Source organism: Lacerta agilis, chromosome 8 (assembly GCF_009819535.1).
Source record: "Lacerta agilis isolate rLacAgi1 chromosome 8, rLacAgi1.pri, whole genome shotgun sequence".
Lineage (NCBI taxonomy): Eukaryota > Metazoa > Chordata > Lepidosauria > Squamata > Lacertidae > Lacerta > Lacerta agilis.
Genome location: NC_046319.1, coordinates 60,423,466 through 60,437,917, shown reverse-complemented (window position 1 = coordinate 60,437,917; position 14,452 = coordinate 60,423,466). Strand labels below are relative to the sequence as shown.

The following is a 14,452-nucleotide window of genomic DNA, read 5'->3' as shown; positions in this document are numbered from 1 at the left end:
GCAAACACCATTTTTCATAGCTGTCAACCTTTCCCTTTTTTGCGGGAAATTCCCTTATTATAGCATTGGGAAACAGCAGGGAGGGTTGACAGCTATGTATATAGTAGTGGGGAACAGCAGGGAGGGTTGACAGCTATGCATTTTATTGGGAGATCCATTCCATGCAATAATTGGAATTTGGCCTTTAGTGTGATGGCAACTACTTCTTGGAATCCCCTTCCAAGCTAAATATTAGACAGGTACTTCCTCTCTTATCTTTTTCAGTGCCTACAAAAGACCTTCCTCTTTCGACAAGCATTTCATGTAGAGTTCTTTCCCAGTCTGGGCACTATCTGAATTGCTTTTAGACGCTTTTCAGATTGTCTGTTTGCTGCCCTCGGATCCTTTGAAAGGATGCAAATTTAATTATTCGTCCATTAACTCACAAACTCTGGCAACAGGGAAGAACCCACAGTTAAAAGAACAGGATTATTAACAGGAGCCTCCCAGCTGAAATAACCAATTCCACATGAAGAGTAACATAGGAGCAGAAACCAAGGCTTTAGATTCTGCAGTGACTTCAGCAAAAGTCCAGAGGCAACTAAGCCATTTTTAGAAGCAGAGTGGTGGGAGGGCAGAGGTTCGTTCCGCTTCTTCTCCCAGAGGCAGCCTTGAGCAGGTGGGTCAATAAAGAGAAATATCGAGTGCATTGTATATAGCTGCTCCAGTGCAAAACTCCCATTTGCATGAAGCTGTAAAAGGGCCAGTCTTGACATGAGCCTTGAGGAGATGTACCAGTAGGGCTGGAGTAATGAGGGGGAGGAATGGGAAGTGGCTGTAGCACTGGATCCTGGGGGAGGGCCCAGCAGTTCAGGAGGCACTGCTCTAGATGTTGAGGAGGAGACATGTGGGTTGTCAAAGAAAAGTCTTGCCTCAAGTCCTGGTCAGCAGAGAAGCCACCTGATGCAACTCTGCCGCTGCCTCCCATCATCAAAGCGCTTCCTGTCCCCAGGAAGGCACTTGAGGCTAGATCAGACAGTGAGCTGACCACTCCAACTCTGCCTCTGTCTCCAAGGATGTGGCTGACCTAGCGCACTCACAGGAGTGCCTTTTTGCTTTCTCAGTCCCAAAGCTTGGATCACCAACTGTGCAAATGACTATGCCCACTCTGCTTTTCAGAAGGAGAGCTCAGGATATGCGTCAAGTGTTGGAATGTCTTAGCTTATGCTTCGCCATGTACTGCAACGTAATGCTCAGATATAACAGCTGGCTTGCATCTATGTTTTGGTCATGCAGTGAATTCTGGATTAAAGCCTTTGGCAACCATCGATCAGAGAGTCCAAGTACTGTGCCCTCAAATAGGAGCCAGGATAGGTCTATGTGATAGTGGTGATGGTGGAAAGGGAACAGCCAGATGTCCTTATCTAATCCTTTACACAAGTGATGGAAGAGGAATGAGAGAGACTAAATGCCAAGAGTGCCCAGACCTGATGGGCTGAAATCCAGGTTACAGATGGTGGCCGTCACAACACCTAACAACCCTCCTGGCAGCCTCAAGGGTCCTCCATGCTAAAGCAGTCCAAGCAAATGCAGCAAATGTCAACCTACACTGTGCCTCAACAATTTTGTTCAAATCAGAACAGCTATAATGCTTTCACAGCTTTACGTAGAGCTGGCTAGAGATTATTATACTGTATAGAAATTAACATTTAAAAAAAAATCAATTTGTCAAATCAAAAGGTGATGGCATTGGGGAGCTGAGTGACAAAGGAGGCTGCTTAGCTGCAGAAAAGCACAAGGGGAGAAGGAAAGAGAAGAGAAAGAGACTGACAAAGAGAACACCAGCTGCCTAAGCAGCATAAGGATTTGAGTTACCCAAAACACTATAATCGGCTAAAGAGAAAATTATACAAACCAGTAAGCACACAAAGTAAAGTCTTTAATATTGATTCATGTTTTCAATATTTCATGAGAGGCTTCCTCTGAATAGAACTGACGTGAGAGGAAATGCTTGGCCCGTTCAGAGAGCTACAGATCCAGATTGAGAGTAAAGCCACAGAACCTCCACCTCTCCTTCACAGAAGCTTGGGAGCAGGGCCCAAGACAGGACAGGGGCAACCTTTCCGGTTCCACAGAGCAAATCCTTATCAGGATCAGCTTTACAGGCCAAAGTTGACAGGTGGCTTGTCTTGCCCATCAGTCAAAGTGCTTTATGTGGGGTTCCTCCTTGGGATGTTGTTGGCCCCATGTTCCAAGCATAGGTCATTGTTTCTCCCCTCCCTACCACTGATGGCTGCAGTTTGCTGATGTTGTTCGAGAAAGGTATTTAATTCTCCCCTCTCTGCCAGTTGACAGGGATAGAAGAATCAAGGCTTCTTAGTACTGGGTTCAGGTGCATGAAAGAGCTCTCTGGCACACCCAGCCCCAGTGCTAAGCAGAATTGCTGCCTCTTATTGGCTGATGTGAAGGGAGAGCAATCCTGCTTGGTCCTGGAGCATCAGAGAGCTCCTTGGTGCACCTGGACCAAGCAGGGCCATTCTCCTTTCGAATCAGCCGAATGATTAAAAACCTGTACAGTTTTTGTCCTAATGTTCTGCTGCTTGTTCTCCACCCTCAGAAGGAAATCCAGAGGGGCTTTCAGCTCAACCAGGGCCCATGATCTTGACTGTAAAGTATTCTCCCCATTGCTTGGCTCAGTAGGGATCTGGCTGGGTGGCGAAATCATTAAATGACCATTTTGCAATCACTGCACATTGTGTAATCTTCATTCCACTATGTAAAAAGGGCAGTTAACTTGGTCATAACTCTGGACTGCATCTAAAAGAGTGATTTTACAGGGGGAAACCTGGTCAGTCAATTCTTACTTCAGAGGAATGGTTTCATGTGAGCGTTTTCAGAACAGAACTAATTTCAACTGCTTTTACATACCTACCTTTTGCAACTGTAAAAAAATCCTATGATACTAGCATGTAAGGCCCTAAGGCACATCTCCTTTCAGGAACTTGGTCTGTTCCCTCCCCCTTCCAATCTCTCTCTACTTTTCTTCCTCTTCAGACATATATACCTGTTCAGCCTTCAGCACAAATTTATGTCCCTCCACCCTTCCCAAATTCCTTAGGATTCTTAAAACCTTCTCTCCCCAGTTGTCTGGGAGAAGTTTCATGGCTGTTGTATGGGCCAGATAATCAGTATTTTACACAGCCCACATTCTGCTGGAAACAGAAAGAACTGTTGCTCCCAGCCTTGATTCAGTTTCAAAATGTGTACATCTGTCCTACAAGGGGAAAGTGTGGCTCCACCGTGGGCTTAGTCAGTCCTTAATGTATGTATGTCTACCTCTAATCTAATTTTCTCTTTCCTAAACATTTAACAGTTGAAACTGTTCCAGCAAATTGTTCAGCTCACCAAACATGTTCCCGATGTGCCCATTCTTAGTGAGAGGTCTCAGTTCATTTTTCCCCATTGCATATTGCTTGTAGTTGTCCCAAGCAAACTTCATCATCTGCAAGAAAAAGAGAGAAAGACATCTAATGGTTATCTGGATATTAGACTGCAGCATCCATAGCCCTTATGAATCGCCACACTGAAAGACAGATTAGAAGGCAGACAGAAAAGGCAAGGTGACTGGTATTGATGTAAGAGGGCAGGAATTTCTGTTCTAATCTATACTTGTCCTAATCAGTGCCATTTCCATTCAGCTGCAGTTCGGTTTCTGCCACATACTATGTTATACATCTCACTGTCCAGTATTTAATGTAATTTGCATAACATTAATTTCAAAGTTACGGAATCATCTTTTTAAATAAAAAATATCATTAATTGCATATAGTTTTTAAAACTGCAAACAACACTCTGAATGAATCCTATTCACTTGACTGATTTCTGTTCCTGACCAGAGGATTTCTCTGGCATCCCTAATCACATTTGTACAAGGTTGAGGCATAGCCTAAGGAAAGCCCTGCTGAACTGGATCAAAGCTGCATCTTATCAAGAATCATATCTCCCACAGTGGCCAACCAGATGCCTCTGGAAATCTTATAAGCAGGACATGAAGGCTGAGGAACTAGGGCAAATAGTGCTGACATGAGACACAGTTCTAGGCCTTGCTGATAAATTTTAAAATGAACACGTCCAGAAGGCTGGGCTGGCACAAGAGACTTTGCCACCTGAGTTGCTGCCGCCTCTGCCACCCACCTCTTCTGTGTCACTTGCTGCCTCCACTACCCCTTCTCCTCTCACGCATTAATTTTTATAATTTTGCCAGTTGATTAGTAATGGCTATGCTAACTCTCTGCTTCCCTTTCTACACCGTCCTTGCCTTGTTCTGAGAAAAGGCTAAAGGGATAATTTCTCAAAGTGAGACACTGTAGTCAAACTTTGCTATATTGACTGATTTCGCCTTATGCCCAACCCTGAGGGAAATGTGCCAGATGCACAGAAGTTTTTCCAAATCTACAAGTCCATAAACAAACAAACAAACAAACAAACAAACAAACAAACAAACAAACAAAATGAACTGGGTGATACACAGAGTGAGGCACAGCTCAAACATGTGTTAGTTTGCAATGTCATCATTCTGGAGGTAAATCTGGGGCCACGAAATATGTGGGAGCATTGGTTATAGCATGTTCTGAAGCTGTGGCTGGAGATTAGAAATATAAAAAGCTGCCTTACACCAATTCAGACCCTTGTGTCTACCTAACTCAGTTATTAACTACACTGACTGGTAGCAGCTCTTCAGGGGTTCAGACTGTTGGTTCAAAATATATGTATAGAAAGGAGAATTCGCTTGTTGCCAAGATCCAGGTTTGGGGCAAGTGCTTTTTGTTGACAAAGTGTCAGCACTGATTTAAAATCACAAAATATGCAGCAAAGTGAAGTAGAAATATAGGCTGTTAGAACTTTAAAATATGCCCTCCAAGTTCCTTCCAAAGTTTTCCACTTGCTCTGGCCCAGAAAAAGATCACACATACGTTGTTAAAATTGGTTTACTTACAAACTCTCCAAAGGTCAGATTCACACGCTTCAGAAAGTTGCACAAGCAGTAAAACTTGACTTAGTTACAAAGTGGTGAAAGATCCTAAATTATTGGTACAGTATAGGGATGCGGGTGGTGCTGTGGGTTAAACCACAGAGCCTAGGGCTTGCTGATCAGAAGGTCGGCGGTTCGAATCCCCGTGACAGGGTGAGCTCCCATTGCTCGGTCCCAGCTCCTGCCCACCTAGCAGTTTGAAAGCACATCAAAGTGCAAGTAGATAAATAGGTACCACTCCGGTGGGAAGGTATGCGGTGTTTCCGTGCGCTGCTCTGGTTCGCCAGAAGCAGCTAGTTATGCTAGCCACATGATCTGGAAGCTGTCTGCGGACCAAAAGCAGGCTCCCTCAGCCAGTAAAGCGAGATGAGGGTCGTCCGCGACTGGACTTAACGTTCAGGGGTCCCTTTACCTTTACCTATAGGAACTCAAAGAGTGGCTTGGGAGAGCCATGTGGTCTGAGCTAGAGCAACCAGCTCAAGCTTTTTGAGCTTCTCAGATAGGCTAAGAACAAATGTTTCGTTACCCATTTCTTCCCAAGGTGAGGGGGAGTGGACATAAGTAAGCCTGGTAGGACAGCTTACTCTATGGTATTAACCCCTTAATGTATTAATTAGACTTAAGCATGTTGTTTATATGAGGCTGGCTATGCAACGCAGACAAGGGTGTCTCCCAGCCCTACCAGGAGATGCCAGGGATCAAACCTGGGACCTTCTGCTTGCAAAGTAGGTGCTCTTCCATTGAGCTACGGCCCTTCTCCAACAGATGGTTACAGACGACAACAGATTGTTGGAGTGGAAGATGGTTTGGAAGAACGATGGCTGCCCAAGCTATGACCACTCAACCTAATTTCTCTTCTGTTGAATAAGATTTTGGGTTGTTTCAAAACCCTGCATAACTAGGAGACAAAAGGGTGCTGTGAAGCAAAACTTCACTCAAAGTCCCTTTCTTAAAAAACTATTGTTTTTGTCTCTTGCTTATATGTTATGTGGATCTGATCTAAGCTTAGCTGGGAGACCACAGGAAGCCTTTCACAGAAGCCAGGAGGAGCTGCTAAAGAGGAGTGGAGTGTAGAAATTATATATATATATATATATATATATATATATATATATATATATATATATATATATATATATATATATATATCTTTCCACATCTCAGAAAAAGCTGTCATTGTCATGCCTTCCTAAAAGATTCCTTATGGCAAAAGCAATTCTCCAACTCCAAAGAGCATGGTTTGGGAAAGACTTCCAAGAAATCATCAAACTGGCCTTCCGGGAAAGACTCTGAGGCATGGGGTCATTGACACGTATGTACAAACATAACTTTTTTGCTTTCCCTTCGCACGCTTGACTCCAGCTGGCAAGGGAAGTGAAAATGACAAATATCTACCCTTAAGAGACTAGAACTGGTAAGTTGCCAGGCTTTTCCCTAAACAAGGCCTCTTGCTTTTGAAAAATGCAATCCAAGGCTACCTATTTCTCAGAGCTTTCTAAGGTCACAATCCTCAAGCAAGCTTAGTCTGCAGCCAGGGGTGCAATTAAAAAATGCATTCACTAGCCCAATTAAAAATTCCATTTTTGGCATAGTTGTCATCAAAAATTCACTACAGCATGTTCGGGGTTCTATGCATCTGCAAGAATGTTTGAATGCCCTTCTCATACAAATGTAAGAAAATGCTGCTGCATCTGGCCAGTGGCTCATCTAGTCCAACACCACATTCTCACAGTGGCCAACCAGATGCCTCCTGTGGGAAGCTCTCAAGAAGGACCTCAACACAACAGCACTCTTGCTACTTGTGATTTTTTGCAACTAGTATTCAGAGGCATACTGCAGCAGTGGAGGCAGAACCCAGCCACCCTCCTGACAGCCTTATCCTCCATGAGTTTGTCTAATCCTCTTTTAAAGCCATCCATAAAAACACCTGAAGGACCAATGATTAGCTAACCCTGGTGTAACAAGCACCTGTCAAGCAAGTTTGCTTGATGCTCAGACAACATAGTGAAACTCATTCAGCCTAGGAAAGCTCTATCAGACCTTGGTGCCTGCTCATAAACCCTAGAGCAGGAGACTAGAGAATCTTCTTTCTTGTGAGAGACTTTGGGGTGACCCGTGAATTTGTTTGTGCCCTGGGTGAGAACCAGGGTGGGTGGCTGGGTTCACAACTATTTTTGCAACGAATGTATCATTTCAGTCTAAGCCCAAACCAATTTAGCAGCCTTGTAATTTCAGCTGGGTACCCATTGAGCCAGGACTTAAAACATGACCTGTGGGCCTCCCGTTACCTAACATGGCATTAAGAGACTATTCATCTTCTTTACATAACCTTGTGAATGAACTCAATGATAAGGATCCTTCCTGTTTTCCTATGCACGTTTCCTAGGGCATGGTCAGTTTGAGGAGGAGCCAGACTTCTCACATCCAAGATTTCTAGAGTTCTCAATTTTTGTGTGTGGGTTGTGCTTCTCTCTCCAGCTGTATAGTTTCCAAAACCCAGTGTTACTAGCATCTGGCAGGACTCACTTTAATTAGCACAGGCATCCAAACATACACATACACACACACACACACACACACACACACACACGGTACTACGTATAGTGATTGGTTTAGTGGGGAGGAGAAAAGAAACCCCACACTGAGCAAGCTGATAATATTAAGATGCCACCACCAGAAGGAAGGAATTCTGGATGAATCAAAAAAGAAAGAAAAAAGCTAGTCAGCTTTTGAGATTCAGCATGGGATGAATCAGTTTTCAGAATTTATTAACTCTCACAGCCTAAATGTGCTAACAAGAACACAACAAATAAAATAACAGAAACTGAATTTTTACAAAAGTTATGCCTGGTCCCCTCAATGCAATAAGCTATTTTCAAGGCTGGATTAACTGAGAGATCAGACAAAGGTTTAATTTTAAATATTTGCTCCTCAATTAATGGCAGAGCACACACTGAAAAGTGCCTTGCTATCTGACTTTTAGAAGACATCTGAAGGCATCCCTGCATAGAGAAGTTTTTAATGTTTGGTGTCTTACTGTGTTTTAATTTGTTGGAAGCCACCCAGAGTGGCTGGGATAACCCAGTCAGATGGGTGGCATATAAATAAACATTTATTATTATTATTATTATTATTATTATTATTATTATTATTAAAGTCACAGTCTTCCCCACCTGCTGTACCACAATTAATGGCAAACACATTATACAGTTAAATAGCTGCACAAGCAGAAAAACTCCCACTTGCACAGCAGGACTTCCCTCCCTCTCCTCTCCCCCCATGCCCCCCCAATTTGCTCCAGGGGGTGGTGGGGAACCCTAAGGCAAATTTAGGGGGAGCAAAGGAGGACTGGGGAAGAATTTTCCATTGCACTAACAGAACCAATGACATAGTACTATGTTGAATTCTACTAAGAAACACATTTTCCTTCCAGTTCCTATTGAAAGCTGGCTGATATACAGTTAAACTAATATGGCCTCTTTTCCACCACTAAGAACCATGCGTGACAGACGCTATCAAAATTCAGTTGAAAATAGTGCCAAGAAATCTTCTGAATCTTATGTTCTTTTAATAAAAAACAAATATTTTGAATCAGAGTCTGTCACAAAACTAACCACATTTGTTGTTTTTAGGCCATTTGGCTTCTTGTGTATTACTCTCATAGGGACTACTGTGTATTCCAGATTCCTCTATACCTGAAAAAAGAAAGTGTGTTCATTTATTAAAATTGTAAATTAACTCAACGGAAGCGACACCACAACCTTCCTTCAGTAACCGCTAAAAAGGTGCCAGTATTAACACTTAGGTAGCAAATTCATACATTTAGTCCAGGCAACTGATTAGACTGAGCCAGCTGATCAATCAACTGGAAGTATTTGATTGGATGGCAGGTTTTATTTCATATTTTGCTTATTTATACACCACACCTATTATATGTAAACAAGAAACATCATCAGGCAAGTCATACAGCAGTGGGGGAGGGAGTTACCTTTGCTGCAGACCAGACCCCAACCCTTGAAAAATCCCAAATTCTGGAGGACTGGAATCAATGAGAAAGGTAAATATACAGAGTTTTGTGGTTTTCAGTTCCATTCATCAAAAATGAAGAAGGCGGGGTCCCTCATATCTGAGGATAACTACTTTAGAGTAGTACAATCAGTGCAACAGAGCTACTTGATCATGAAAATGAGGTTAATCAGACATTTTGCAATTTTGCATACTGTGAACTTCTGCAGCTGTAACACCCATTTGCTGCCAACGGGTTGGAGAAGCAAATCAGCTAAGTATACTTCCTCCCCTCCCTGGAGTGCAGTTAAGCACTTGGCCAGCACAGAGAGACCTTACCTGTGGTAAATGTTAACCAAGAACTGGAATCACAGTTTTAAGTGGCTAGATCTTAGGGCAATTATTGTTTGCTTGTATGAGAAGCAAGCCCTCCTACAAATTAAAACCACCCATCAAAAGGGTGGTTGTGCCCAGTAAGGCAACAGTGTGTTTCACCCAAAATGTACTCAGCAGCAATATTTCAGACCAGCAACCTAAAACAGTTTTTGTTCATGTTTGATCTTTTGCCAACCAAATGGGAAATGAGGCCAAATTTCTCATGTTGTTATGAAAATGCTTAGCATTAAAATAAAATAAAATAAAATAAAATAAAATAAAATAAAAAGAGGAGAGGGGAAGAGCGACTCACTGGTCGGATGCTCTGACCACAGTGCTTGAAACTCTTACACTTATTCTCCCTTTCTGTGCTTAGATTCACAGGGAGGATGGATTGCTTTCAGCATGTTGCCTAGTGACACCAGAGAGCCAAATGTGTTCTCTGGTGAGCAACAACCATTACATGTACACTTCTTATACTCTTACGATTGTGTGCAGTCTGCATATTTCAACATCTTTTCTTTTCTTTCTTTGTCCCGTGCTCCCCCTTCGTCCCTGCTACAAGAATATTGACTGCAAGTGTTTATTAGTGGCAAAAATTATTCAGCCTCTTCCAGATAACCCAGTTTTCATTGATTTATTACAGAGCCTTAGGGGCTGGAAGAGGATGGCTCTTTTAAAAACCACAACTCAGAAGGCCCCTGATCAAATCTTAACATACTCTACTTTGGTAGCTAGTGATTAGAATCCAAGTTGCTGGATACAGTCCAAAGGAAGAATAAGCTTCAGTGCTTGGCCAAGAGGCATGACCATGAACACCAAGCAACCAAATACCACATACTCACCCTTTCTGCTGCTGTTAATACAGCCCTCTATCCCTTTCACTATTTTTCCAGTAAGGGTAAGCAGGAACTAGATGGTGGTTGCAAAGATACTGCCTGATATATATGCACCCAAATAATCCTGGAAATAGTCAGATATCTTGTGGCTGCCTCGGGACAGGAGTTGCTTGCCTACTCTTCCTCAATCCAAGAGAATGGACTGGGAATGAAGCACAGGGGAAATATGGTAGGGAAGGGGGAAGGATGGGTCCCAGAAAGTAAAGAAAAAAAGGAATAAGCTGCAAGGAGAGAAGGGGCTCATTCAGTTGCAGTCCAAGAAGGGAGGTGGGGAAGACCAGGAAGAGGCAGAGCAAACAGGTTTCTGGCAGCTCCAAGGAAAGAGGCAAGGGAGGTAGAATAGCCCTAGCAACAGATGGTTTTTTGGGGGGGCATCATGGAGGTGGGTCCTGGGATGCTACAAAGGGCCAAATGGGAGGCAAGAAACCTTGACATTGCATGCAGACTATTCATTTCCCACAATGCACTTAACTTCACAGGTTACGTACTATTTTAAATCACTTGACTAGTGCATCAGTTACAATTCCCATTCCTCCAAAATTATAAAGCCTAATGTTTCAAAGCAAGAGCTTTGTGCCGTTCCCACTGTTTTCGAGGGAAATCATGGTTACTTATGATGAGACAACTGAAATGGCTTAAAGTTAACCAGAATTCAAAGCAATTAAATTACCCTGCTCCTGGTGTGAGGAAGGCAAGCCGCTAATGCACAGAAGAGAGGCCCTTGGGGCATGCGATAAAGAAACCGGGTCGGCGTTAAATTCTTTATCAAAGAAACGGCTTACTGTGGAGATGCATCTAAAAGCATATTGTATAGGTCTAATCTGATACATGGAGGAGTTAAACACTGGAATCCTTCGGTTAGACTTATTTGCAACAGCCTAAGCTATCAGCAGGGGTAAAATGTGAGCTTTACCACAAAATCAAAGTGACTAAAGCTTATTCTGGACTGTACTACTTTTGGTTGCTGCATTTTAGTTGCTTCCACAGTAAGATCTCAGGATGCATTGTATTTTTGAAAACACCATTCTATTCAACTGGCTTTACACACCCAGGCTGTGTAAATAAGAAAATGAAAAAAAAAGCAATGCCAACTCAATAGCCTTTTCCTCTACCGGTATATTTTTTTCAGAAGGACAACCAAAATGGGGGGGAAAAAATCACTTTTATCCATCCTCTGATGACTTGAGGGTCCTTTTCACCTAAGCACAGAAGTATGCTCACTCTGCTTCTCCTCTGCATACCTCCTACAGGCGGCAGCAGCAACAGCACCAAGCAGCTGCTCAACTTCCACACAGCAGCAGGACACATGCAGCAAATTATCAACATCTGGTTGGGTCTTGACATATAACTTTTCCCCTTCTATGTGGCATGTGGATAAAGTGGATTTAAATATTTATTCAACGCTTGCAGTGGTACAGATCAGGCTACAGGTACAGATTGGTCAAGACCCAACTAGAGAGTTTGAGAGCAACATCAGGGGCCCTGAGACAAGCTGAAAAGATGTATCAACAGCCAAACTCCTCCCGCCAGCTTTTTAAGGATGAGATGTGGTGGGCTCACTTTCTCCCTATGAAGGCTTATTCACACTTACCTTTCCTCTGCTTTTACAAGGCATGGTTCATGCCTTAAAGCTCAGTGTCTGCGTGCCCCCCTTTTTTACCTTGGATTCCCCCTGTGAAAACCTGCTCCTTAAAGCTCAGTTATAGAAAACAACCATCCAAAGAAAACCCAAATTGATGTTTGCTCTGATTGAGCGCTAAAGTGCAGGTTTTCGCTGGGAAAGTTCCAGGGCAAAACAAACCAAAACAAAAAATGCTTGGACACAGAGTTTTTAAGTGGGACAAGGAGTAAGTGTGGATAAAGCCCTGAGACTTCTCCATGGGGTGTGACTCTATACTCAACTGTGGAGGCAGGACAAACGTATTGGCAATGGGGTGGGGGTCAGACCCTGGGCTCATCCTCCAACTCCTGGCTGGTAAACACTGTCCCTCACTGCTAGGATGGGGCAGGACAAGAGCCAGTGGGACTGCCTCCCCTTCCCTAGCCTCCTTCTCATTCTGCTCCCCGTTGAGTGTCCTCATCATCTGACAGCAACTGCAACCCCAGCCCCGAGCTCACAGCACAGTGTTGGAGGCAGCCCACCTCTGAATACAAGTTGCCGGGTATCAAAAGGCAGGAGAGTGCTGTTGTGCTCAGGTTCTGAATGTGTGCTTTCCATGCGCTTCTGTGAGCACTAGACTAGGTGGGCCATTGGCCTGAACCATCTGGGCTCTTCTTATTGCTCTTACTGAATGCAGCTACTGTTTCAGAGGAGAGTCCATGGCTTGGTAATAAAGCACACACTTTGCATGTACAAGACTCCAAGGATCTATCATTGACATTGCCACTGAAAGTGTCATGGATAGCAGAGCTGTGACCCAAGAAACCCCTGTTACAAAAGAACTTGCACAGCAAAAGCCCTTGATAAAAGCAATCATGTCAAAACACATCAGGCAACTCTGCAATAAAACCATTCTCAGTTTTGGCATCGTTGAGGTATATTTCTCTCTTGTTCTGTATAATTACGATCTGCCATTTAAAAGAAGAATGCAGTCCCACCCAAGAACACAGAGGTTGGTCCTTGCTACTCTAGAGCCCTCCTCTGAATCTACCCTTCACTAGAGACCCCAAGAAGCCCAGGAGAAAACATGTCCAGAGAGGTGTCTCATGGACAGGCCATGGTACAGGTGGACGCATGCAAGCCTTGAAGACTCTTTGGGTTTGCGACACAATTTCCAAGGCTGCCTGTGATCATTATATTAAAAGAAAAAAGAAAAGTGACATTTGAGTAAAAGGTTTTGCTCAGCCAGGCAGGCATTAAACCACTGCAGACTTTTACTCCCTCTAATTTAAAAGCCGGAAACGGGTGGAACAGACCCAACACACCAAAAGAGGTTACTAGGCAACACTACGAAACGGACAGCAACATAGATAATCCATCCTAAAGTAATTACACTTTTTCTAATTAAAGATTACTGTAAATCCAATAGATCCCAACAGGAACTCCAGCAATTTAGACACACGTTGGCTAAGTTATCTGTTTTCAAGCAGTCACATTAGCATCTAACCCTTCACAATAAAACACTGGGAAAACAGAGGAGATTTAAATTTAATAGGACCTCAAACAGGCAGCTACTAGCCTTTGCATTACTTAACAGTCCTTAATGCAGATATTTCACTAATTTGTATAAATTACTCCTGGGATTAGATTCTACCAAAAGGTGCTGGAGTTGAAAACCGAGTCAGCTTCCAGTGTCAGGTCTCAGCTTTACAGAGTGTGGAACAAGAAGAGAGTGTCCAAACAGGCATAGAATGCCTTCCCTACACACTGCATAATCGTAGTCAATTCCCATTTATCAGGAATCGGGAGGGCAGGGTTCCTGGGAAGTCTTGATGCCAAATGCATCCTATTAAAATGAACTCTGCTCAAGTCAATTCTGCTCATATGGAAGATAGAGCAAGCTTGTTTTCTCTGGCTTCTGAGGGTAGGACTCAAACCAATGGCTTCAAGTTACAAGAAGGGAGATTCCAACTAAACATTAGGAAGAGCTTTCTGATGGTAAGAGCTGTTCAACAGTGGAACCGACTCCTTCAGGAAGTTGTGGACTCTCCTTCACTGGAGGTTTTTAAACAGAGGTTGGGCGGCCTTTTGTCACGGATGCTTTAGTTAAGATTCTTGCATTGCAAGGGGACTAGATGACCCTTGTGGTCCCTTCCAACTCTACAATTCTATGATTCAATATTTTAAGACTTGCTGGAAATCCTTTCTTCTGGATTAAATGGGAAATAGCTAGGATGATGTTAATATAAGTATTTTTAAAATTAAAAACCAAGCACCTAAAACTGGTTGTTGCACAATTATATTAAAGAGAGATCTGTGTTTTGCATAATGCAGGCGAACTTGAAAGCTACTCTGTGACTTTTTGCTGGTTCAACTGTGCATTTTGGAATTTTTATTCTCTTCCTTTGCTTTTGTGGGTGTATTGTAGAATACACCAAATGAAGCAATCCAGGAGTAGGACCCTAAAACCATAGGAATATTATTTTCTACCACCTGAAGATGGGAATTTACTTTTTGAGAGTTGCATTCCCTCCAACTGTTCAGGTCAGTCTTTTTTCAACC

The 14,452-nt window shown here is 43.1% G+C and overlaps 1 protein-coding gene across 1 annotated transcript in view; it reads right to left on the bottom strand.

Moving 5' to 3' along the window:
* Window positions 1-14,452, bottom strand: part of MAN1C1 (mannosidase alpha class 1C member 1) — a 125,633-nt gene that overhangs the window by 74,839 nt on the left and 36,342 nt on the right. Inside the window, 1 exon segment of the mRNA XM_033157799.1 lies at window positions 3,385-3,481. Within this exon segment, the coding sequence (XP_033013690.1) occupies window positions 3,385-3,481 (97 nt within the window).